This window comes from Canis aureus, chromosome 12, assembly GCF_053574225.1.
Source record: "Canis aureus isolate CA01 chromosome 12, VMU_Caureus_v.1.0, whole genome shotgun sequence".
NCBI classification, from domain to species: Eukaryota; Metazoa; Chordata; class Mammalia; order Carnivora; family Canidae; genus Canis; species Canis aureus.
This window is the reverse complement of record NC_135622.1, coordinates 356,075-381,992: the sequence shown is the minus strand read 5'-3', so window position 1 is coordinate 381,992 and position 25,918 is coordinate 356,075. Positions and strand designations below refer to the sequence as shown.

Genomic DNA, 25,918 nt, shown 5'->3' with positions numbered 1-25,918 from the left:
AGAACCCTCCTACACTACTGGTGGGAAAGCAAACAGATGCAGCCACCGTACAAAAATAGAATGGAGGTTCCTCGGGTTCAAAATAGAACTACCCCAAGACCAGAAATGCACAACTAGGTATTTACCCGAAGGATACAAAAGTACAGATTCCAAGGGGGATATGATTTTCGTCACGTGCTTTGCAGGTGATTGGACCCGTCTTCCCGGGTCTCCCAGGTCACTAAGCCTCCCTCTCCTTGGACACCTCATGTCCCTGCGGACATGCGCAGCAGAGGGCGGTCAAGAGCGAGGGGAAGCAGCTGGAGCCTGTCTGACCACAACAGGATGGGCTCGGACGGAGCCCGCACTCTTCTCCCCGGGGTAGGCCTGAGTCCCTATGAGGCTGCGGAGCGCATTGGCTCCGTGGCCCAAGGACGTGGTAACACACGCACTTGCCCCGAATGGTCCTCGTCCACGGGTGCTCTGCGTTCTTTCCTTCAAGGTTGTTGCTCATTCGTGCCCACAGGCAAACCATCGAGGTGCCACCCATCCGCACACGGAGGACGAAGGCTGGCGCCCAAGGTCCCGCTCATGGGCCTCCTATCTAAGGGGTCTGATTTCCGTCTCCTGCCCTGCTGGCCAGTGCGGCTTCACAGGAGCTGCCGGGGAGCCGCCTGGGAGGCGCCTGGTGTCATTGGAAACTGCTTCCCCAGATTCCGAGGCTGCCTCCAGACCAGACTGAGAGGCTGACCAGTCCAGATTGGCGGGCCCAGGGTTCAAAACCCACGGGGACCTCAAAGTATATGTTTGTTTAAAAAAAAATCCAGGGATCCCTGGGTGGCGCAGCGGTTTGGCGCCTGCCTTTGGCCCAGGGCGCGATCCTGGAGACCCGGGATCGAATCCCACGTCGGGCTCCCGGAGCATGGAGCCTGCTTCTCCCTCTGCCTGTGTCTCTGCCTCTCTCTCTCTCACTGTGTGCCTATCATAAATAAATAAAAATTAAAAAAAAATAAAATAAAATAAAAAAAAATAAAATAAAAAAAAATCCATATATATATGAACGTATGCATATAATTTGGAGATATATATACATATGTATCTCGAAATTACAGTCATTGCTACAAATACACCTAAAAAGGAAAAGTGGAACACTCCGAATGAAAAATGACCAAAGTGAAAAGAAATAAACCACACGAGTTTAACTGGAACAAGTAAAAAACGAAGGAAAAAAATTAAAATGACTTTCCAGGGAGGCGAAGCAGGAGGCTCGTGCCGGGCGCCCAGAGGTGGGGCCGGAATCCTGAGCCCTTGTACCAGGGCCACGAAGGGGTCCGGGCAGAGACACGGTGCACAGGGCCTCAGGGTGCGTCTCTGTGCCTGAGCTGAGATCCCGAGAGGCCTGTGGGTGCCGGGAAGGGGGCGGGCCCATGCGACGCAGGCCAAGCTCCAACTCTTGCTTCGGGTGGTCCCGAGGCCCCGTCCCGGGAGACCTCCCTGGCCCGCCCAACGTCAGCCCCACTGAGGGCAGAGCCACCCAGGAAGCTGTGGGAAGGCCGAGGGGTGGGCCTTCCTGGGGCGGGGCCACCCAGGCCGTGGTAAGTCCCGCGCTGCCGCATCCAGCCCAGTCGACCTGCCGGCGCCCCGAGAGCGAGCTCCTCCTGCAGCATGGCCTCCAGCAGCACCCCCGGCGGTGAGTGGCCATCGGGGCCCCGCTCCTGCTGGGATGCCCAGGGGCTCTGGCGACTTTCCAGGCTTAAGCACAAGAGGAGTCACCACCCGGATGGCTGGGACGCCCGTGGGAGGGCGGGGCTCCCCTGGGGTCTGGGCAAAGGGGCTGGAGAGAGGGTTGCATAGGGCTGCGGGGGGAGGGAACCCTGGACTGGGCCGAGATTCCCAGCAGGAGCCCCGCTTCTGTAAGGCTGCCGGCTGGACCTCGGGGCGCAGAAATTGGGTCAAGGTGGATCACTTCTTAGACGAGTTGACCACTGTAGAACTTTCACCTCAAGGGACCCACGGTGGGCATGGGTTTTCACATGTTCCCTTGAGGTTTCCTGGTGGACATATGGTCCTCTTTGGTTTTCCCGACGGGCTTTTCACCCCGCCCCACCACCTCTTCAAACCCGATGCCCACCGGGACCCCCACCCAGGGTCTTCTCCATACCTTGGCCTGGAATCACATACCTAGCTCAAGGCTGCCCTTTCCCTAGATCCTTGACAATCACCCATTCCCAAGGGCAGATGCGGAACGGCCTTTGTCCAGTGGAACAACCCCCTCAGGCTTAGGTGGGTCCATGAGTGGCAAAGGGATGGGTGCCCCTGGATGGGGACATTTTCGACATCCCAGAAACAGGAGCTCTGAGAGCACATCACCGGTCGATGCTCCTCTGAAAGCGTAAAGCCTTCCTCCCGTCGCTGCTCTCTTCCCCACACAGGCCCACTCCCTCGAGCACCCCGACGAAGGAGGCTCGTGTTGACGGCAAGCCAGAAGGGGGCCCTGCAGGCATTCTTCCAGAAGAACCCTTACCCCAGCATCACTGCCAGAGAACACCTGGCCCGAGAGCTGGCCATCTCCGAGTCTAGAATCCAGGTAGGCAGCCCCAGTGCTTTTCTCACGGACTCTGGGGGAGGAAGAGTGCACGCACGTGGGGCTAGGTGTTTGCCCGTCCTTCTGCGTGGTCAGCTGGGGAGCTCAGAACCTACGGCCTGGGGTGTGGGGGGCCTAGGAGACCTTGCCCTTGGAGGTCGTTCCAAGACCTTCACTCAAGGGACGAGGGAACTCTGGGGCCCAAGGTCTGAGGCCCGACGACAGGTCCATGCCCATGGGCTGAGTGTCCCCAGAGATCCTGTGTCCTGACCAATCACTTTCCCCACATGAAACACTGTGAGTCCTCCTACAGGGGTGGGGAGGAGACACATAGAGACGCACGTATGCCTATCCATGACGGCACACCTGTCTTTTCCCTCCAGTGCAGAGGAAGCCTGCGCATGGGTCCATTGGTGAGGAGAATGACACCCGTTTCCAGTGTCTTCTTGGTCAGTCAAAGTGCCTCAGCTCCCTACAGGGGACTTCAGCAGGAGCTGCATCCTCTGCCCATGCGGATGACCAAAGAAGAAATGACTCTTGTCCCCATGCCGTCTGTTGTAGGTTTCCCTACATTTCTCGCTCCTCAGGTTAGACCAACGCCTACTTCCTTGTACACCAGAGGGCCATGCAAATAGCACGTGCCACTGGAGGCACCAAGCCAGCTCTGGCTTTCTCTGGGTTGTTGGTTGGTCTTGGGGCCTCATGTCCCTGCCACATGTGTGGGGTTTCCTGCCCTCCCGTGTTCCCTGAACGTTGCTTCTTCTCTTGCCCCTTAGGTCTGGTTCCAAAACCAGAGAACGAGACAGCTAAGGCAGAGCCGCCGACTGGACTCCAGAATTCCCCAAGGAGAAGGGCCACCGAATGGAAAGGCACAGCCTCCAGGTGACTCCCCGGCACCCAAGAAGGGTCCCCTCCTGAGCCACTCCTTGACACAGGAACGTGTCTCTGTGTGCTGACCTGGCCGTGGCAAAAGCCTCAGGAAGGGCCCCAAGCTCTGCTCTCAGGCTCTAGCCACCCTTGTGACCCCAGATGGCGACACCCCGCCTGCCATTCCTGGGCAGGCAGCAGGCGGGCTGTTTCTGGGTCAGGAAGTATCTGCATCTTCCTGTCCTGAACCTGCTAGCCAGGACACAGGCCTCTTCTTCCATCAACTCACCATTGTTATTCAAACGCTGGCTCTGGGGCTCGGTCCAGGCTCTGTCTCCTTGGGCTCAGGGAAGGAGAGCCTATGAAGACAGAGAACATGGAGAAAAGCGCTCTCTCTCTCTCTCTCTCTCTCTCTCACACACACACACACACACACACACGCAGTCATATGAATTCAGACACCATCACACACCATCACACACACCCTGACACCCACTTCTGTCTCCACACTGGCTGTGCTATTGGCGTCCAAGCCCTCCTCTCCAACCTTGTTCTCTCTTTAGGTCGAGTCCCGAAGGAAGGCAGGAGAAAACGGACATCCATTTCTGCATCCCAAACCAGTATCCTCCTTCAAGCCTTTGAGGAGGAGCGGTTTCCTGGCATTGGTATGAGGGAAAGCCTGGCCAGAAAAACAGGCCTTCCAGAAGCCAGAATTCAGGTGAGTTTTTACAGTGTGTCACGGGGGTTGTTCCCTGTGGAAGGGAAGGTGGCCCTTACATGGTGCTGGAGAGACGTGGGCTCCTGGGGAGGGGGTACCCGCGGGGTGTGGGGCAGAGGCACCAGGGGCAGAGTGTTGACTAAGCCCGGGAGAACCCGTCCAAAGGAAGAATTTCCAAACTCAATGTTGGTTAGCACACATGCTTGTAGAAATGGTGACCGGACCAAAGTGGGAATATGTCCAAGTTGGCCCCTCTCGAGAGAAGCCGTAGTCTCAGCGGCTTCAAACTCAGCCCGCTTATCCATTGAGTACGCCCCCAAGATGCCATTAGTGTGCGTGGGCTTGCCGTCCTTTGTGTGGAGACCGGTGTGATGCTGCCCTGGGCCTCAGGACCACGGGGCTAAAACGGATCCTGCCCAGGAGCCACAGCTTGTGTGGATAACCTGATCAGCCGGGATTACAGGCCCTAATCCAGGTGAGGGAGAGGATTCGGGGAGCCCAGCTGTGTGCGGCTCTTCTGCCTTAGTTCTGCACACAGCGCTTTACGGGATGGGAGGTGTGAGGCAGCTTTCAGGGAGATATAGGCAGATTCTCTGAAAGACTCTTGGTTGGTGCAAGAGCGTGAGTGAGGAGGCTGCTTCAGGTGGCACGCCTTGGCTTTCCTCTGACGCGTCTTTTCCAGGGTCAGAGGGGAAACTCCAGGAGCTCACCTGAGCTCCTCTTTTCCTCCAGCCAGGACGGGAGGGAGGGCCGATGCAAACGTAGCTGTTCTGGATGTGGAGGGCTGGCTGCCCACGCCTTTCGCTCGGCCCATCACAGATGTGCCTGCAGTCAGACCCCGTAGCCATGAGTCCAAGGCTCTGAGGCAGAGGATGTGGTTTTCCACACGTTCACACCCAAGAGTAGATGGGGACAGAGGTGTTGAGGGCAGCCGGGAGCAGACCTCAGGACGTGGACTATCCTGGGTAAAGTGGGGCAGGCCGTCGGCTGAGTCTCGGTCCCAGGACTCAGGGCACGGCTGATCCCCAGGCCGCAAATGGCAAAGAAGGCGAGGGCAGGGCAGGGAGCGAAGAGCAGCAGAAGCACCTGCCAGGCGAAGTGACACAGGCCCAGTATGCTCCCGGCTAGGTGGCCAAGGTTGCCCAGGGCGTGCACGTGGTTTTCGAGGGCCCATGGAAAGGTAGGGACAGCCGTGGCCTGAGGTGCAGCCCCAACCATTCACTGCGTCTTTCCTGGAGAGAGCACAGGGCGGGGTGTGTGTGTGTGGTGGGTGAGGTGGGACAGGGCAGGTCACGGGCAAGCAGACTTGGCATCCCGTCCTCCTGATGGCCACAACCCCTATTCTCTGTCCCAGGTTTGGTTTCAGAACAGAAGAGCTCGGCACCCAGGGCAGAGCCCAAGTGGGCCCGAGAATGCTTTGGCGGCAAACCACAAACCCAGTCCTCGCGGGACGGTCCCATTGGACCAAAGCCACCTGTCAAGGGTCCCCAGGAGCTCTCCAAATCTGGCTCCCTTCGATCCTTTGGGAAGCATGCAGACGCAGGCTGCAGGGACACCTCCTGTCTCCTCCGTGGTTGTTGTCCCTCCAGTTTCTTGTGGGGGCTTTGGGCGCCTGATTCCGGGGGCCAGTCTGGTCACACCAACCTTAGGTGGGCAAGGAGGAATCGCTGCTGCTCCCAGAGTCCTGGGGAGCCGATGCTGCCCAGAACTGACTCCAGGAGGGGGCCTCTCACCAGGTCATGCTGACCTTGGCCTCCCCTCCCCTGGGAGATGCCAGCAGCCGAAAGAGCACCCCAGCAAGGCGCCCCTGCCCTCGCAAGTTGGCCCGCGGCCTCCGCCTGTTGATCCTCCTCAACACTGGGGTCACGCAGGTCCCTCGGGCACCGATCAGGCCACGCCGAGGAGGGGCCAAAGTTCCCAGGCAGTCATGGGCACAGCAGGGTCCCAGGATGGGACAGGGCAGCAGCCCGCCCCCGGGGAGAGCCCCGCTTGGTGGCAACAGCCTCCCCCTCCTGCAGGGCCATGTGTCCCGCTGCCCCCACAACACCAGCTGTGTGCGGACACCTCCAGTTTCCTACAAGAGCTTTTCTCAGCCGATGAGATGGAAGAAGATGTCCACCCCTTGTGGGTGGGGACTCTGCAGGAGGACGAACCTCCAGGACCCCTGGAAGCACCCCTCAGCGAGGACGATTTTCACGCTCTGCTGGAAATGCTACAGGACTCCTTGTGGCCTCAGGCCTAGGAGCAGGGAGGACCTGTCCTCCCCACGCCCAACCCATTCATTCAGGCATCCAGGGGAACATGGGGCCCTAGCGTGACTCAGAGGAGGGGGAACCCTCAGTTCAGCCAGGGGCCGGACGGAGCCTGAGGCCAGGAGGAGCAGCCATCATGCTCCAGGTCTGGACTGTGTTGCCCAGGGACTCGGATGCATCTAGGCTGTCAGGGTGGGAATGGCCTAAGGGGCAAAGCCTGAGGTCTCCCCCGTCAGCCTCCTGTCCCAGGCTACGGCGGGAATGTCCTGGGGCCTTGGCCTGGTATCTTGCCCAGAGCACTGCCAACTGTCACCAAGTGGCAGCCAGAGGGGTGGCCACAGCCACTCGGGGCGGTCAGTGTGAGACGGTCCCACTGGGGTGCGTTCCAGAACCTCAGCCGCGTGTGTGCCTTTGTGCATGTGCATGTGTTTTCCTTCTGTGGGACCCATCAGCAGGCCCCTGGACCCTCAAGGGTCCCTGGCTATTCAGGAAGCAGCAGACGTTAGCGGTCAGCCTGTCACAGGTCTTCCCTCAGCCGGGTCACCTCTCTTCCCTGCCAAGAGTCACCTGAGGAAACCTCATCCCAGCTGTTCAAGCTCCACGGGGTGACCCATGGCTACAATAAACATCTCTCTGTCTCCCCCGAGCGATTTCGTGGTGTCATTTGTCCCCTGGGCCTTCGGTCCCTTCCTTCCTTCCTGCCTGTCTCGCAACATTCGCAATCCTTCCCGTGCCTGTGCCCGAAACGGGCTGCGGAGACACCAAGACGCCCACCTGCAGCTCCCAACTTGGCACAGACACACGCACAGGCCTCACTCACCCTCCCCACACACAGCCACCATCACTGGTGGAGGCGCTGCTTGTGTGAGCACTCCTCCAAGGGGTCGCGGGGATGCCCAGGGACGCACACTCCACGCACGCGATCTGGCCGTGACGGTGTCAGCTGAGGCCTAATTCACCCCTAACCCCGATCCTCGTGGGCGGGCAGTGAATCTCCCCACTCCTCCCTCATGGTCGCCTCCTCCCTCTATGCTTGTCTCCCTCTATTTCTCTAAATCTCTCTCTCTCTTTCTCTCCTCTGTCTCTCTGTCTCTCACTCTGTCTCTCTCTGTCTCTCTGTCTATCTCTGTCTCCTGACCCCTCTACCTCATTTTCTCTCACAGGTAGACACACACAGAGGTCACACTGTCACGGGAGCTTCCTTTGCAACTTACTGTCTGGTCATTGAACCTCAGGAAAGGAATGTCGGTGGAAAATTTGGAAGAACAGGGGGGTGGGGGCGGTCGGTCCCTTCGGGTTTACTATGCCCCTGACATGTCCCACACGCCTTGGAGATGAGAGCTGACATCCTCATCTGAGGCCTCCGGATCCAACACGTGGGTTTCAGCGTTTGCGAGGAAGCGGAGTTCTGAGAGGTGGCCCTTATACCCCAACCTCTCTGCCTCCCCTAGTCACCTCTGTGCACACATGCGTGTCCACCATTATCTGTATCTGCATTTCCTTTTCTGTGAAATGCTTTAGAGATTTATGGGGGTGCATGGTGAGAGAGAGCGAGCGAGAGAGCTCGTGCACTGGCAGGAGAGAAGCAGGACCCCACTGAGCAGGGAGCCCCACTTGAGGCTCCATCCTGGACCCTGGGATCATGACCTGAGCCCAGGCGGACACCCAAGCGACGGGGCTTCACAGGCACTCGGGATGTCCCTTTCTATGTGCATCTGGCTCCATGGGAGGGATTGTGTGGACCTGTCCATAGGTAGAGCCGATGCTAGACACCCTCCACCCATAGTTTCCATAGACACAGTGGGTGGGTCCGGCTCCTTCCCAGAACAGAATGGGTTGCGACGACGGAATCCATGGTGTCTGGCGAGGGTGGCCTCGGGACAGATGGGGCTTTTGCTAGGTCTAGGGAAACCCCGGGGAAGCACGGCCCCCTTGCTGAGGTGGGAGGACTGCTCTCTCAGTGTGCTGAGGAGAGGTCTCTGGACCCTCGGCCATGGCACGTCTACACCCATGTCGCGGAGGTACAACCGGGGTTGCACTCACACTGGATCTCAAGGGCACACGTCAGCCCTGGAGGCTGTCCCGCCCACCGGTGGCCTGAGCCATCCCTATCCCTGAGCTTTCCGGGGGCTCTGGCATCTGTGCAAACCATAGCCACCACGCTGGGAATGAGCCTGGAGGAGAAGGTGTCCAGGTGGGAGCTGGCAGGATGGCTGAGGGTCGTGGCCTTGGAGGCAGGGACCAAGGGCCTTGAACTGGTAAGGACCACCTCACCCCACTGTCCACCCAAATGGGGATCCTCCAAATGATCCTATGGTTCCAGCCCAGCCTGAGAACTAGGGACCAGGGTCCACGGGGCTGGTAGACATCCTCCAGGGGCTGGAGGGCTGCTCCCGGCCCTGGTGCTAGTCCTCCGCGGGCACTGCCTGGCAACCGACCACCCACAACGTAGGCAGAACAAAGCCCCTGCAAGGGCACTTAGCGACGCCCGTGGCCCTTTGCCGCCATCAACTCCAATCAGGTTTTGGCCCCTGGAGCTCCCTCGGGGGCGCACCCGCTCCTGAAAGGCTCTGCATTTAGGACACCGCCCGCAGGAAAGTCCGTGGTCCCCTCGGTGGGGGCCCCCCGCCCTCCCCGCTCTTGCACTGCAGCCCCAAGCAGACGAGCCCAGCAGGAGACGGACGTCGGAGAGCTGCCCGCTGCCTGCACGGGGCCATCCTTAGGGATCCCAGGAGACGCCTTCCCTCCGTCTCTGCAGACGAGGTGCCCTTGAGCCACAGCCCTGGGGCTCCCGGACCGACACGCAGGCGCCACAGGCACGCACCTGACACACACGGCTCCCGCCCACCGTGACCAGATGCCCATGAACGACCATCCGCCCGGCTATCGGGTCCCTTCAGCACACGTTCCTCCTGGCTGCCCCTTGTCCCCTTGTGCTTCACCTACTGCGGAAGTGGAGGAGACACTCCTGGGCAGCAGGAGCACAGGTCTCCACAGGGGAGGCCCTATATTTTGGAGTTTTGAAACTCAGTCCCGCATGTGAGATTACATTACAAAAAAAGCTGGGACACAGGCAGGGTGAACGCAGGGTTCTGACACAAACTGCGGAGACAGGGATCCCTGGGTGGCGCAGCGGTTTGGCGCCTGCCTTTGGCCCACGGCGCGATCCTGGAGACCCGGGATCAAATCCCACGTCGGGCTCCCGGTGCATGGAGCCTGCTTCTCCCTCTGCCTGTGTCTCTGCCTCTCTCTCTCTCTCTGTGACTGTCATGAATAAATAAATAAAATCTTAAAAAAAAAACAAAAAAACAAAAAAACAAAAAAAAACCTGCGGAGACAAGAGCGCTTGATGGCTCTTCTGTGAAGGCTGACTGCAGGCTGCGGGGAGGATGTTCAGCTTCAGGGCAGGGAACGCAGGGCCCCCACACTCATCCCACCCATCAGCACTGATCCTCAGGCAGCAGCACAGCGCCACCTGCTGGTGGCCAGAGGCGCTTACACTGAGCCCCGCCTCTGAGACCCGCAGGTGCATCTTCAGTAAGGAAGAGGACACCTGAGAATCAGAGCGATGGGCCCTTCCCCAGAGGACTGCACAGACCACTGGGTCCCACCAAGAGTACTGATCACAGAGGCCGGCAAAGCCTCATTTCTACGGGGAAAGTAGGATCTAGCTCCTTTAATACTTTGTGTTTTCTTAATATTTTTATTTATTTTCTGCAATTCTTTTTTTATTAAGTGCTTAATTTTAATTGTTATGTATATATTTATATTTTTTATATTTTTATTATTTTTATTACTTTCATTGTACTTTAAATTTCTTTTTTAAAAATAAATTTATTTTTATTGGTGTGCAATTTGCCTACATACATAACACCCAGTGCTCATCCCGTAAAGTGCCCCCTCAGTGCCCGCCAACCAGTCACCCCCAACCCCCGCCCTGCTCCCCTTCCACCACCCCTAGTTCGTTTCCCAGAGTTAGGAGTCTTCCATGTTCTGTCTCCCTTTCTTTTTTTTTTAATTTATTTTTTATTGGTGTTCAATTTACTAACATACAGAATAATCCCCAGTGCCCGTCACCCATTCACTCCCACCCCCCGCCCTTCTCCCCTTCCACCACCCCTAGTTCGTTTCCCAGAGTTAGCAGTCTTTACGTTCTGTCTCCCTTTCTGATATTTCCCACACATTTCTTCTCCCTTCCCTTATATTCCTTTTCACTATTATTTATATTCCCCAAATGAATGAGAACATATAATGTTTGTCCTTCTCCGACTGACTTACTTCACTCAGCATAATACCCTCCAGTTCCATCCACGTCGAAGCAAATGGTGGGTATTTGTCATTTCTAATGGCTGAGTAATATTCCATTGTATACATAAACCACATCTTCTTTATCCATTCATCTTTCGATGGACACCGAGGCTCCTTCCACAGTTTGGCTATTGTGGACATTGCTGCTATAAACATCGGGGTGCAGGTGTCCCGGCGTTTCATTGCATCTGTATCTTTGGGGTAAATCCCCAACAGTGCAATTGCTGGGTCGTAGGGCAGGTCTATTTTTAATTCTTTGATGATCCTCCACACAGTTTTCCAGAGTGGCTGCACCAGTTCACATTCCCACCAACAGTGTAAGAGGGTACCCTTTTCTCCGCATCCTCTCCAACATTTGTGGTTTCCTGCCTTGTTGATTTTCCCCATTCTCACTGGTGTGAGGCGGTATCTCATTGTGGTTTTGATTTGTATTTCCCTGATGGCAAGTGATGCAGAGCATTTTCTCATGTTCATGTTGGCCATGTCTATGTCTTCCTCTGTGAGATTTCTCTTCATGTCTTTTGCCCTTTTCATGATTGGATTGTTTCTTTGGTGTTGAGTTGAATAAGTTCTTTACAGATCTTGGAAACTAGCCCTTTATCTGATACATCATTTGCAAATATCTTCTCCCATTCTGTAGGTTGTCTTTTAGTTTTGTTGACTGTATCCTTTGCGGGGCCAAGTTCAAAAAGGGTGTTGCCTGTGTTCTCCTCTAGGGTTTTGATGGACTCTTGTCTCACATTTAGATCTTTCATCCATTTTGAGTTTATCTTTGTGTATGGTGCAAGAGAGTGGTCTAGTTTCATTCTTCTGCATGTGGATGTCCAATTTTCCCAGCACCATTATTGAGGAGGCTGTCTTTCTTCCAGTGGATAGTCTCCTCCTTTATCGAATATTAGTTGACCAAAAAGTTGAGGGTCCACTTCTGGGTTCACTATTCTGTTCCATTGATCTATGTGTCTGTTTTTAAATATTTTTTTTCAATTTTTATTTATTTATGATAGTCACAGAGAGAGAGAGAGAGAGGCAGAGACACAGGCAGAGGGAGAAGCAGCCTCCATGCTCCGGGAGCCCGATGTGGGATTCGATCCTGGGTCTCCAGGATCGCGCCCGGGCCAAAGGCAGGCGCCAAACCGCTGCGCCACCCAGGGATCCCTATGTGTCTGTTTTTGTGCCAGTACCACACTGTCTTGATGACCACAGCTTTGTAGTACAACCTGAAATCTTGCATTGTGATGTCCCCAGATATGGTTTTCTTTTTTAAAATTCCCCTGGCTATTCGGGGTCTTTTCTGATTCCACACAAATCTTAAAATAATTTGTTGTAATTCTCTGAAGAAAGTCCATGGTATTTGGATAGGGATTGCATTAAACGTGTAAATTGCCCTTGGTAACATTGACATTTTCACAATATTAATTCTGCCAATCCATGAGCATGGAATATTTTTCCATCTCTTTGTGTCTTCCTCAATTTCTTTCAGAAGTGTTCTATAGTTTTGAGGGTATAGATCCTTTACCTCTTTGGTTAGGTTTATTCCTAGGTATCTTATGCTTTTGGGTGCAATTGTAAATGGGATTGACTCCTTAATTTCTCTTTCTTCAGTCTCATTGTTAGTGTATAGAAATGCCACTGACTTCTGGGTATTGATTTTGTATCCTGCCATGCTACCAAATTACTGTATGAGTTCTAGCAATCTTGGGGTGGAGTCTTTTGAGTTTTCTCTGTAGAGTGTCATGTCATCGGTGAAGAGGGAGAGTTTGACTTCCTCTTTGCCAATTTGAATGCCTTTATTGTCTTTTTGTTGTCTGATTGCTGAGGCTACGACTTCCAATACTATGTTGAATAGCAGTGGTGAGAGTGGACATCCCTGTCTTGTTCCTGATCTTAGGGGAAAGGCTCCCAGTGCTTCCCCATTGAGAATGATATTTGCTGTGGGTTTTTCGTAGATGGCTTTTAAGATGTTGAGGAATGTTCCCTCTATCCCTACACTCTGAAGAGTTTTGATCAGGAATGGATGCTGTATTTTGTCAAATGCTTTCTCTGCATCTAATGAGAGGATCATATGGTTCTTGGTTTTTCTCTTGCTGATATGATGAATCACATTGATTGTTTTACGGGTGTTGAACCAGCCTTGTGTCCCAGGGATAAATCCTAATTGGTCATGGTGTATAATTTTCTTAATGTGCTGTTGGATCTTATTGGCTAGTATCTTGTTGAGAATTTTTGCATCCATGTTCATCAGGGATATTGGTCTGTAATTCTTCTTTTTGGTGGGGTCTTTGTCTGGTTTTGGAATTAAGGTGATGCTGGCCTCATAGAACGAATTTGGAAGTACTCCATCTCTTTCTATATATCTTCTGTCCCGTTTTCTCTGTCGTCTTCTGGTAGTCCCATTATGCCTATATTACATTTGGCCCATAGTCCTTGGCCATTCTGTTTTATTTTAGTCATTGTTCTATTTGCTTTTAGTTTTGGAGGATTCTCTTGAGGTACCTTATAGCTACAGGATTCCTCAGCTATGTCCAGTGTACTAACAAGCCCATCAAATGCATTCTTCATTTCTGTTACTATGTATTTTTATTTATTTATTTTTTTTTTTAATGTTTATTTATTTATGATAGTCACACACACAGAGAGAGAGAGAGAGAGAGAGAGAGGCAGAGACACAGGCAGAGGGAGGAGCAGGCTCCATGCACCGGGAGCCCGATGTGGGATTCGATCCCGGGTCTCCAGGATCGCGCCCTGGGCAAAGGCAGGCGCTAAACCGCTGAACCACCCAGGGATCCCTGTTACTATGTATTTTTAACCCGAGAATTTATTTTTTATTTTTAGGATTTCCAGCTTTCTACTTATACTGGCCATCTGTTCTTGCATGCTGTCTACTTTATTCATTAGCTCCCTTAACATATTAATCATATGCTTTGTTTAGAATTTCTAGTATGATAATTTCAACATGTCTGGTGTGAAGCTTGTTTTGTTTACATTTTATTTTATTTTATTTTATTTTGTCTTTTGGTAGGCTATTTATTTTTGGCCTTGTAAATTTTTCTTGGTAGCTGTGCATGATGTACCAGAAAAGTAACTGCTATCTATAGGCTTTTAGTAATGTGATGGTGATGTGCAGGGGGAGCAAAGTACCTTATGGTCCTGTGATTAGGTCACAATGTTTTTCACTTTTTTCTCATCATTTAGATAGGTTGGGGTAGTTGGAATAGGTTGCAGTTGGGTATACCTTTCCCCAGGTCCGTTAAGTTCTGATAATACTCCAGCAGTTAACCTCTGATTTGCTGTTTTTCTCAGATGACAGGCCTTGTTAAAAACAGAATATTCTCATCTATTTCAAAATGGTTTCTCTTTTCCTTTCTTCCTGACAGAACCCAGGAGGATCTTTTCTTGGGAACCTGGTCAAGTACCAGGTAAATCTCACAATATTTTGTAGACCACTGATAACTGGCTCCCCCTGAGGTTTTTAACTTTCACAATTGTCCATAGTGAGCTTCCAACAGCTTGTCTATTACACTTCAGGTTTTCCTGTTTTTCACAATACTGAAACAAATCTGGGATTTTGCTCATGAGTCTTTGTCCTGATAAACCTTGATGATCTGTAGTCATCTGCCTCTCCAATCTTGGAGGCAGGGTTTTTTGCCTTGTAGCCTTTGCCCTGTCTTATGGATCAAAGAAGACTTAATTTTTCAGTCTGTTCAGCTTACTTGTTTAGACAGATTGGTGACTTTCAGACCCCTTATGTAGTGTACATTTTTATTTTTTTATTTCTTTAAAGATTTACTTATTTAAGAGAGAGGGAGGGAGAAAAGTCTTAAGTCTAAGTCTGAAGCAGGCTCCGCACTGAGAATAAAACTTGATGAAGGGCTCTATCTGATGACCTTTAGATCATGATGCATTTTTAAACCTCTCTCCTCTCCTCTCTCCCTCCCTCCACCTTCTGTCTTTCCCTTTTATATACACAGAAATGTTTTTCTCAGAAGGACTTTTATTTATTTATTTTTAAAAATCTTTTTATTTATTTATGATAGTTACACACAGAGAGAGAGAGACAGAGACACAGGCAGAGAGAGAAGCAGGCTCCATGCACCAGGAGCCCGATGTGGGATTCAATCCCGGGTCTCCAGGATCACACCCTGGGCCAAAGGCAGGCGCCAAACCGCTGCGCCACCCAGGGATCCCTCAGAAGGACTTTTAAAAGCATTTAGTTTGAAAATACAATGTCCAAGGAATAAAATTACACACCATCAAATATATTGTGAGTCTATCACCTTTTAAAGTATGTGTGTTGGGACGGCTGAGTGGCTCAGTGGTTGAGTGTCTGCTTTCAGCCCAGGACGTGATCCTGGGGCCTGGATCGGGTCCCACATCAGGCTTCCTGCATGGAGCCTGCTTCTCCTCCCTCTGCCACCTATGTCTCTGTTATCTCTCTCTCTGTCTCTCATGAATAAGTAAATAAAAAATAGTATGTGTGTCCATACATACATATATATAGACACACATATACATATATTATTTATATGCGGTTATATATAAACCTTATATATATATGTTATATATATATTACATATATTATTTATATATGGTTATATATAAACCTTATATATATGTTATATATATAACCTTATATATATAACCTTATATATAAGGTTATATATGCCTTATATATAACTTATATGTTATATATACCTTATATATAACATAAAAATATGTTATATATATAATTTATAACTTATATAACAAAAAGTAACTTATATAAAATATATATGTGTGTGTGTGGTGTGTGTGGGTGTGTGTAACTATTTGTGTGACAGGACAGAAGGCCTGTGGTCTTGGTTCAATTTCTGTACTATATTTGAATAGAGAATCAGAACCAAAGAGTGATCTCTCTGTTCAGAAGACCTATCAGGATAAGTGTCCCTGGACTTTATTCTACTACAGAGACTTGTTATTCAAAGTGTGCAGTATCAATATCACCTGATTGCAGAACAAATAATGATGCTTCAAAGATACCAATGTGTAATCCTGAAAGTCTACAAATAAGTTATATGACATAGCAAAAAAGATCCTACAGAAGTAATTAAATTAAGATCTTGGCAAGACCAATATAATCATAAGGATTTTTACAAGAGGGAGGCAAGATTGTCAGAGAATTGGGATGTGGCTACAGAAATGGAGGTAGTTGTGATGGGAGGCCATGAGCAAAGGAATGCAAACAAGCTGGAAAGGGCAAGTTAACAGATACACCCTCAAAGCTTCCAGAAGGAACTCAAACATCTGCAAACATTATTGGAACTGATTTTGGATTTCTCATCTCTAGAACTGTAAATTAGAAGTTTGTATTGTTTTAATTCAGTATGTTTGTGGAAATGCGCTATAGCAGCAACAGGAAATTAATATGCCCACCTTGGAATTGATTAAAAATGCTGTGTCTCAAGCCCCTCTACAGACTTACTGAATAAGAATCTGCATCTTAATAAGCTATCCAGCTAATTCATATGCACGTCAAAGTTTGAGAAACACTGCTTAGCTTTATAATCTTTTAAAAATGTAGATTAAATCATTCACTTATCCAAGCAAAAGACTTAATCATGGACCAGTCAGGTAGTTGCCAATGTATTAAAACCTTTGACGTGACATGGTAAAGCCATTTAAAATCAATGAGAAAAATATTGATCCAAAGGTTTCTTTTGTTTGCAGATCCAAGGTATTTATTTTGATTTTCTTACTCTCTCGGATGCATGGGAAATTAAAAAAAAAATTTTTTTTATTTTTTATTTTTTTATTTATGATAGTCACAGAGATAGAGAGAGAGAGAGGCAGAGACATAGGCAGAGGGAGAAGCAGGCTCCAAGCACCGGGAACCTGATGTGGGATTCGATCCTGGGTCTCCAGGATCGCGCCCTGGGCCAAAGGCAGGCGCCAAACCGCTGCGCCACCCAGGGATCTGCATGGGAAATTTTTAACTGAATTAAATAATAGGAATCTACAGAATATGAACAAGAAGGGGGAGGGGGCAAAAAACCTGCTAAACATTCAGATGTTTACATCTGCAGAGCCAGATACCTAATTAGCTAGATTTTTTTTTTCCCTTTGGATTCAGATGTTTTGTCATAGTTACAGTTTAACTTAATGAGCAATAATAGCTCTTGTCTTTGGTTTCAAACTACTAAGGGAAGAATTACATCACTGTAATAGGGGATGATCTCCAGTATCGACTTTATCACAAGACAAGCAGTTAATTCTCAGTAAATACTCATTGGCAATAACAAAGCCACAATTAAACTGTAAGCACCTTCGACTGTGTTTGTGCTTGGCCTAAGTGGTTGACTAGGCATTTTTACTCTCTGACCCTTATGTTTGGCAGCCACATCTATGAACCCATGTGGTCGTAAAATAACTATTGACTTCAAATAACTATTTGACTACCAGTAACAACTACTTTGATAGAACTATCTTCTTCTGAATATCAAACTGTATGCCAATGTGTATTCTTTTATTCAGGGAAAATTCTTTTTTTCCCTTTCCTTCATAAAGTGCACGTATGTAAAGCATACAATGGATGTTTTAAATAGTTTATACTCCCGTACCAATCTTCAAAATCCAAAATCAAGATGAGTATAGATCCCTCACTTCCTCAAATTTGTGTCTTTTTGTAACCTTCTGCTCAATTCCTCAACCTCAATTTAAGCAATCTCTGATTTGCTTTTCTGTCTCTATAGTTATCTCTGTCGCTAAATATTTAGTTTCCATTTTTTAGAATTTTATGTGAATGCAGTCACACAAAATGTACTTTTTCATTAGCTTCCTTTTCTCAAAATAATTAAAGATTCATCTATGTTGTTGCTCAAGAGTTCAATTGTACTGCCAGGCAGCACCCCATTATATGTATATACCACAATTTATTTATCCATTCACCTTTTGATGAATGTTTGAGTTGTTTCTAGGTTTCTGCAAGTTATTGCAAATGAATGTATATGCTCAAGTCTTTGCATGGCTGTATGTTTCCAATTCCCTTGGGCAAATACTTAGGAGCAGAATGTCTAGGTCATATGTTAATTACGTGTTAAATTTTAAGGAAAACAAGGGAGGGTCTACAAAGTGTTGTAGCATTTTACACTCCCACAAATAGTTCTTTCAGGACCTTATAACATTTGATATCCTTAGTCTTCTTAAATTTTAGGTATATTAATAGACCTGTAGTTATATCTCATTGAATTTTCATTTCCCTAATGACTACTTAGGTTTACATCTTTTCATATGCTTATTTGCCATCCACATAGCTTCTTCAGTGAATTGTCAAAGTATTTTGTTTGAGATGTTTTCTATAATTCTTGAATAATCTTTATATATTTTAAAGAAATCTTTTATCAAATTATGTGATTTTCAGTTTTTTTTCCAGATTGGTAGCCTGTCTTTTTATTTTTTTTAACAATATCTTTTACTGAACATGAAAGTTAATCTTAAGGAAATCTAACTTATCATTTTTAAATTTATTTTGTTGTGTCATATCAAAGAGATTTTTTGCCTAGCTCAGGTTATAAAGAATTTGTCCTCCCCCCCACCGCCCAGAAATTTTATAGTTTTAGGTTTAACATTTAGACTCATAGAGCAAGTGGGAGGCTCATTCAGTTAAGTGTCTGCCTTTGGCTCAGGTCATGATTCCAGGTCCTGGGATTGAGCCCCACATCACAGTCCCTGCTCAGTGGGTGTCTGCTGCTCCCTCTGTCCTTCCTCCTCATTCATGCATGCTTCTGTCATTCTCTCTGAAATAAATACAATCTTTATATATATATAAAGTTAATACTAGTGTATAGTACAAAGTATAGATTAAACCCTTTATTCTTTCTTCTTCAAATTGTCTTAGTAGCTAGATTAGGGTTCTCCAGAGGAAAAAAATCAATAGGATGAATTCCAGGTACAGTGATTGTACAATTCCATTCATCATGCAGGGCTCTTCACAACAAATGCACTTTTTAAGATTTATTTATTTATTTGAGAGAACAGGGGAAGTGGCAGAGGGAGAAAATATCCAAGCACAATCCTGGTGAGTACAGAGCCCAACACAGGGCTTCATTCCATAACCCATGAGATCAGGACTCAAGCCAAAAACCAAGAGTTGATCATCCAAGAACTGAGACACCCAGGTGCCCCAACAAGTATGCTTTTTAATCCCATGTCCTATTATAATGATCCTTCTACCAATAGCTCTGATAACCAATAGCTAAGAGTCTATTTCTTGGTTTGTCCTTTTCCACTTTGCTCATTTGTTTCTTAAATTCTACATGTGAGTGAAATTCTATGGTATTGGTCTTTGTCTGACTGACTCATTTCACTTAGCATTGTACTCTCTCTCCACCTCTGTCCATGTTGTTGCAAATGGCAAGAGCTCATTCTTTCTTAAGGCCGAGTAATATTCCATTTTATATACATGACTCATCTTTTTCATCCATTCATTTTTGGTGTACAGCAGGGCTGTTTCTATGATTTGGCTATTGTAAATAATGCTGGTATGAATCTAGGGGTGCATGTATCCCTTCAAATCAATATTTTCGTATCCTTTGGGTAAATACCTAGTAGACTGGTTACTTGATAGTAGAGTGGTTCTATTTTTAACTTCTTGAGGAACCTCCATACTGTTTTCTAGACTGGCTGCACCAGTTTCCATTCCCATCAACAGTTTTTTTTTCCTTCACATTCAAAAGTTGGTTTTCTTCGTTTTTGATTTTAGCCATTCTGACTGGTGTGACATATCTCATTATGCTTTTGATATGCATTTTCCTGACGACAAATGATATTGAACATCTTTTATGTATCTGTTGACCATTTGGACATATCCTTTGGAGAAATGTCTGTGTCCTCTGTCCATTTTTTAATTGGACCATTTGTATTTGAGGTGTTGAGTTGTGTAAGTTCTTTTTTTTTTAATTTATTTTTTATTGGTGTTCAATTTACTAACATACAGAATAACCCCCAGTGCCCGTCACCCATTCACTCCCACCCCCCGCCCTTCTCCCCTTCCACCACCCCTAGTTCGTTTCCCAGAGTTAGCAGTCTTTACGTTCTGTCTTCCTTTCTGATATTTCCCACACATTTCTTCTCCCTTCCCTTATATTCCCTTTCACTATTATTTATATTCCCCAAATGAATGAGAACATATAATGTTTGTCCTTCACCGACTGACTTACTTCACTCAGCATAATACCCTCCAGTTCCATCCACGTTGAAGCAAATGGTGGGTATTTGTCATTTCTAATGGCTGAGTAATATTCCATTGTATACATAAACCACATCTTCTTTATCCATTCATCTTTCGTTGGACACCGAGGCTCCTTCCACAGTTTGGCTATCATGGCCATTGCTGCTATAAACATTGGGGTGCAGGTGTCCCGGCGTTTCATTGCATCTGTATCTTTGGGGTAAATCCCCAGCAGTGCAATTGCTGGGTCGTAGGGCAGGTCTATTTTAAACTCTTTGAGGAACCTCCACACAGTTTTCCAGAGTGGCTGCACCAGTTCACATTCCCACCAACAGTGTAAGAGGGTTCCCTTTTCTCCGCATCCTCTCCAACATTTGTGGTTTCCTGCCTTGTTAATTTTCCCCATTCTCACTGGTGTGAGGTGGTATCTCATTGTGGTTTTGATTTGGAGTTGTGTAAGTTCTTTATGTATTTTGGACACTAACCCTTTATTCTATATGACATTTGCAAATATCTTCTCCCATTCAGTAGGTTGCCTTTTAGTTTTGTTGATTGTTTCCCTCACCATGCAAATGCTTTTCATTTTGATGAAGTCCCAGTAGTTTATTTTTGCTTCTTTTCCCTTGCTTTAGGAGACCTATCTAGAAAAATGTTGCTACCATTTGTCTAATATGTTTAATATCAGAGACATTACTGTCTGTGTTCTCTTCTAAGAGTTTGATGGTTTCAGGTCCCCCATTTAGGCCTTTAAATCATTCTGAGTTTATTTTTGCATTGACCAGTTTTCCTAGCACTTGAAGAGTGTCAAAGACAGTTGAAGAGACTGTCTTTTCCCCCGTTGGATGTTCTTCTGCTTTGTTGAAGACTAATTGACCGTCTAATTGTGGGTTTATTTCTAGGTTTTCTCTTCCATTGATCTATGGGTCTATTTTTGTGCCAGTACTGTACTGTTTTAATCACTACAACTTTGTAACATAACTTGAAGTCTGGAATTGTGATTCCTCTAGCTTCATTTTTCTTTTTCAAGATTACTTTGGCTATTTACAGTCTTTGGTAGTTGGATACAAATTTTAGGGTAATTTGTTTTAGTTCTGAGAAAAATACTGTTGGTATTTTAATAGGGATTGCATTTTATGTGTAGATTGCTTTGGGTAGTATAGATATGTAAACAATTTTTTTTTCCTAATCCAAGAGCATGGAAATCATCTCATTTCTTTGTATCATCTTCAATTTCTTTCATCAATGCTTTACTGTTTTCAGAGTACAAGTCTTAAAGTTTTCAGAGCACAGTTCTTTCCATCTCTTTGGTTAGGCTTATTCCTAGGTATCTTATTATTTGTGGTGAGATTATAAATGAGATTACTTTTTTCTTTCTCTTATTACTTTATTATTTTTTTCTTAATTTCTCTTTCTACTACTTCATTATTAGTCTATAGAAATAAAACAGATTTCTGTACATTGATTTTTGAATCCTGTAACTTTACTGAACTCATTTATTCTAGTAGTTTTTGGTGAAGTCTTTCAGTTTTTTTTTTTAAAGATTTACTTATTTGATAGAGGGACAGAGAGAGACCACAAGCAGGGGGAGTGGTGGGCAGAGGGAGAGGGGGAAGCTGGCTCCCTGCTGAGCAGAGAGCCTGAAGTGGGGCTCCATCCCATGATCCTGGGATCATGACCTGAGCCAAAGGCAGATACTTAAGGGATAGAGACACCCAGGCACACTTAGGTATTTTATATGTAGTATCATGTCATATGTAAATAGTGAAAGTATTACTTCTTATCAATTTGGATGACTTTTGTTTCCTTTTATTGTCTGGTTACTGAGGCTGGGATATTCCTAGGAATATATTTAAGCATTTTTTGGAGAAATAGTTAAATAGAAACAATTTGATACTTTTAGTTCTGGCTTCTGTGTTTTCTCAGGAGAGTCTGGAGCAGCCGCTAATGTATGACGTTTTCTTATTACCGAGGCAAAATACAACTGAGTACTGTTCCATGACTTACACTGGCCCTGTGTGAGGTCTGAGAATTGTATCTACAATTTTTGCCCAGTAGTTTTTTTTCCCCCAGATGTGGTAGTTCCTCTCATGAATACACTTAGTACCTTCTGCATGCCTCTGGATCTTTACTTATTCCATTTCTCTCTTAAAAAAAACTTATTAAAAAATGGGCAGAGAACCTGAATAGATATTTTTCAAAGAATACATACAGATGGCCATGACACATGAAAAATGCTCAGCATCATCAATCATCAGGGAAATGCAAATCAAACCACAATGAGATATCTTACTACACCAGTAAGTGGTGAATGGCTAAAATCAAAATGACAAAAAATAATGAGTGTTGGCTAAGATATAGAGAAAAAGGAACTCTTGTGCACTGTTGGTAGGAATCTAAATTAGTACAGCCATTGTGGAAAAAGGTATGAAAGTTCCTTAATTAAAAATAGAAATAGGGCAGCCCAAGGGGCTCAGCTGTTTAGCACCACCTTCAGCCCAGGGCCTGATCCTGGAGCCTGGAATTGAGTCACATATCAGGCTTCCTGCATGGAGCCTGCTTCCCTCTCTGCCTCTCTCTCTCTCTTTCTCTCTGTGTCTCTCATGAATAAATAAATAAAACCTTATGAAATATTTTCATTACTGCTATTTACCCAAGAAAACAGAAATGCTAAGTTGTAAAGGTATATGTCCCCTTATGTTTATTGCAGCATTATTTACAATAGCCATGGTATGGAAGTAGCCTAAGTGTTCATCAGCAGACAGCTAAAGAAGATATGGCTGTGTAATATTCGCCTGAAGATCAGAAAAATCAGTGTTTCTAGCCAGGGGTTGAACACTAAACTCAGTACTACAAAAGAACTAAGGAGCCAAAATTGGAATCAACTAATCAAAGTGCCCCATGACAAAAGTAAATGCCTGGGGCAGTGCATTATGATAATTTAGTGTGTAGAATTTACTTGATTCTGATTCTGAGTATAGATTTTGAGATACATAATTGATTTACTAACATCTTTTCCAAAGGTGAAAAAACTCAAATTAATGTCCCAAGTGACTCTAAACAAATCACAATTTCAAAAATGTTAAAATATGAAAAAAAAATGTATCTTACAAGCAGGAAGAGGTAATAAATCATAACATATCTATGCTTTTAGGGGCAATAGCCATAATATACAAATATCTAAAAAGGCAGAATGTTCCAGATAAAGACAGAAGGAGTGTAGTAATATTTATTTCACAACATTTTAGACTGCAAGAAGTTATTTCCATTAAAATTACCTGTATGAATACTAATTAGGGAACTTCACAGATCTTAAAACAGTGACAACTCATTAAGATTTGATCACTACCTATTCCTAAAAGGGAATATTATATACTTCTAATAAACTTCCAAGGGTCCTCATCTGATTTAGTAATTTAAAACCTCAGAGAGAATGTCCTATATTATAATTATGAAAACTTCAGAGTATCATATGATCTTGCATTTAACTAAAGATTAGCCAAAGCTTTCAACAAGAATGGGTATGCCGTGTACACACACACACACACACACACACACACCTCCTATGACAGCATAAACCCTGACCAAACACATTCATGTTCCTTCAAAACGAGTATCAAAGAGAAAAAAAAATGCTGTTCTCATTTTTTAATTCGTTCCTCTATATGGTGAATCCACACCACGTAAAAATGACATACAAACAGACAAACCCATCTTTCAAGTTTGCAACTCTGGTTTTCAGCTGCCTGCTATGTATCTCCAATCTGAATACACGGCGGTCATTGTAAATCCAGCACAAACACTGAAAGCGTCATCTTCTATCCCACACTGTAATCCGTAATCCCTGTAACTTCCTCTTTCTTCTGTGTTCTCTATCTTGGTTAATAAAACACCACTTTCTAATGATGCATCCAAATCACAAATCTAAAGTCAACCCTCACCATGCCAAGTCACACTCATGGCAACAGTGAGCAAGTCTCAGCTCCACATCCCCTGGGTCTCTCCTCCTCTACCCATCCATCTTTCTTCCCTTACTTAATGATTTCATCATCCATTTTCTGAACAATTAAAAGAAAGATCCTAACTGACCTCGATGTCTCTAAGTATTCTAAATTCAGCCATGAACTATGGTGAAGACATACTATGCATAAGGTAACCACATGACTTTTTATACAAAATATAGATAACACAAGACAGAAAAGGGGCTACCAGACAAGACATTAGGACAGCAGAGATGTAGCTTCTCGGTTGCTTCAGTAGAAAAATCTGCGAGAAAAAAAGAAAAAGGAAAAGAAAAATCTACGAGAATACACACCATAAGCTACATTCTACAACCCAGGATGAAAATAAATAAATAAATAAATAAATAAATAAATAAATACCCCATCACTCTTTGTTAAATAAAAGCGTCCACCAAGAAGATGATTATTTTCAATATCTGACTTTACTTTAAACAAAAGAGCCACGACTGTAGTTGAGTACCACCGTCAACAGGTATTCAAAATAGAATAAAGCACGAATCAGGGTATCTCTGGAAAACACTACCTTGAACTAAATAAAACTCGTTTTTATAGGAAAAACAAAGACAGCAATTTCATGTATCTCAACCTAATTAAGCTACTAGTCTCATCACTCTGTAAATTATTTCTCACTGTATATTCTATAGTTTCAAGATACTTTCATGAATATGGCTCTCTTTTTTCCATTAATTTTAACATAAGAGTTGATGACTAAAAGCTTTCCCTCTTTCACAAAAAGCCTCTTTAGGGACAAAAAATTACTTATTCATTAAAGAAATAGGCCCAGAGCAGTAAAAATAAAATAGGTTTTGACTGTTAGCTTACTTGATAGGCACTAAAGGGAACCCAATGCCATACAACCCAATTTCAATATGCCATGGCTTATGGGTACAAACAGCAGGTTCCATTTTTGTATTCACTTTGGAAAATAGCGCACATGACCCCAGGAAAACAGGCTAAGCATGCTAAGATTGCAGAGCACCCCTACAGCTGCTTGCTCAGGACCACCTATTTGGGATGATTACTCTCCCAGTAGGTGCCCAGTAGCATTTAGGGATATGCTGAAGACATAGGACAGTGGGGCTACTGGGGACCATGGCACCTCTGTTGTTCTGCTTTGCTCGTTGCTGCAGAGGAAACCTCAATGCACCACGTCTGACTGTTGTCAAGGCCCCCTTCACCTCACCAGTCCCACGGCCCCACCCGGGATCATATGTACTTCCTCCCAGGTAGACACTCTCGGAAATTTCCACGTATGGTCTCATTTACTCCCCACAGGCCTCTATAAGGCAGACACTTAGAGATGAACACGAGCTCTAGCAAAACAAAGCCACAGCAAGGGTCACTCCAGGAATACAAAGTCATATGTGACTGCACACCCATGTTTTACCTCTTCATACAGAGTGGCAAATGTACAATTTTCTAACTAGATTATACTGTATGAGAGTCTTTGACAACCATCTACTATTCAAGCATACATAAAAGAACAAAGGCCCCATGGAGTGAGGAAAGGTGACCCAGCTTGAAAAGGGGAAGCATGGAAACAGACACCAGGTCTACTAAATTGCCCTCAGAGATCTTTTCCCACTAATGCAGTAGCCAGGGGCAGCATTCCTGCTATGCAGACTAGGAGTAGGAGAGAGAAAAAAAGAGGTCATTAGTCTTAGGGACAACTGCTGATGGCTTTCTAAAAATCACGGCTTAATAAGTGGGATATGTAAAGATAAGAATACAGTTGATCCTTGAACAACAGATGTTGGAATTGCATGGGTCCACTTCTTTATACAGTACAGTACCATATATGTGTTTACTCTTGTGATTTTCCTTTTTTGAAGATTTAGTTACTTATTTAAGAGAGAGAGAGAATGAGAAAGAGTGTGTACACATGAGTAGGGGGACAGAGGGAGAGAATTACAAATAGACTCACTCCTGAGCATGAAGCCTGATGCAGGGCTTGATCCAAAGATCATGAGATCACGACCTGAGCCAAAT

At 46.1% G+C, this 25,918-nt stretch overlaps 1 protein-coding gene across 1 annotated transcript; it reads left to right on the top strand.

The window, feature by feature from the left end:
* The first annotated feature begins 1,103 nt into the window (after positions 1–1,103).
* LOC144281388 (double homeobox protein B-like) lies at positions 1,104–6,390 on the top strand. The gene is made up of 7 exons (XM_077844336.1): positions 1,104–1,669; positions 2,412–2,566; positions 2,947–3,120; positions 3,340–3,445; positions 3,994–4,148; positions 5,503–5,797; positions 6,167–6,390. The coding sequence occupies exons 1-7, from the start codon at positions 1,645–1,647 to the stop codon at positions 6,388–6,390; spliced, it is 1,134 nt and encodes a 377-aa protein (XP_077700462.1). The 5' UTR covers positions 1,104–1,644.
* Positions 6,391–25,918: the final 19,528 nt, after the last annotated feature.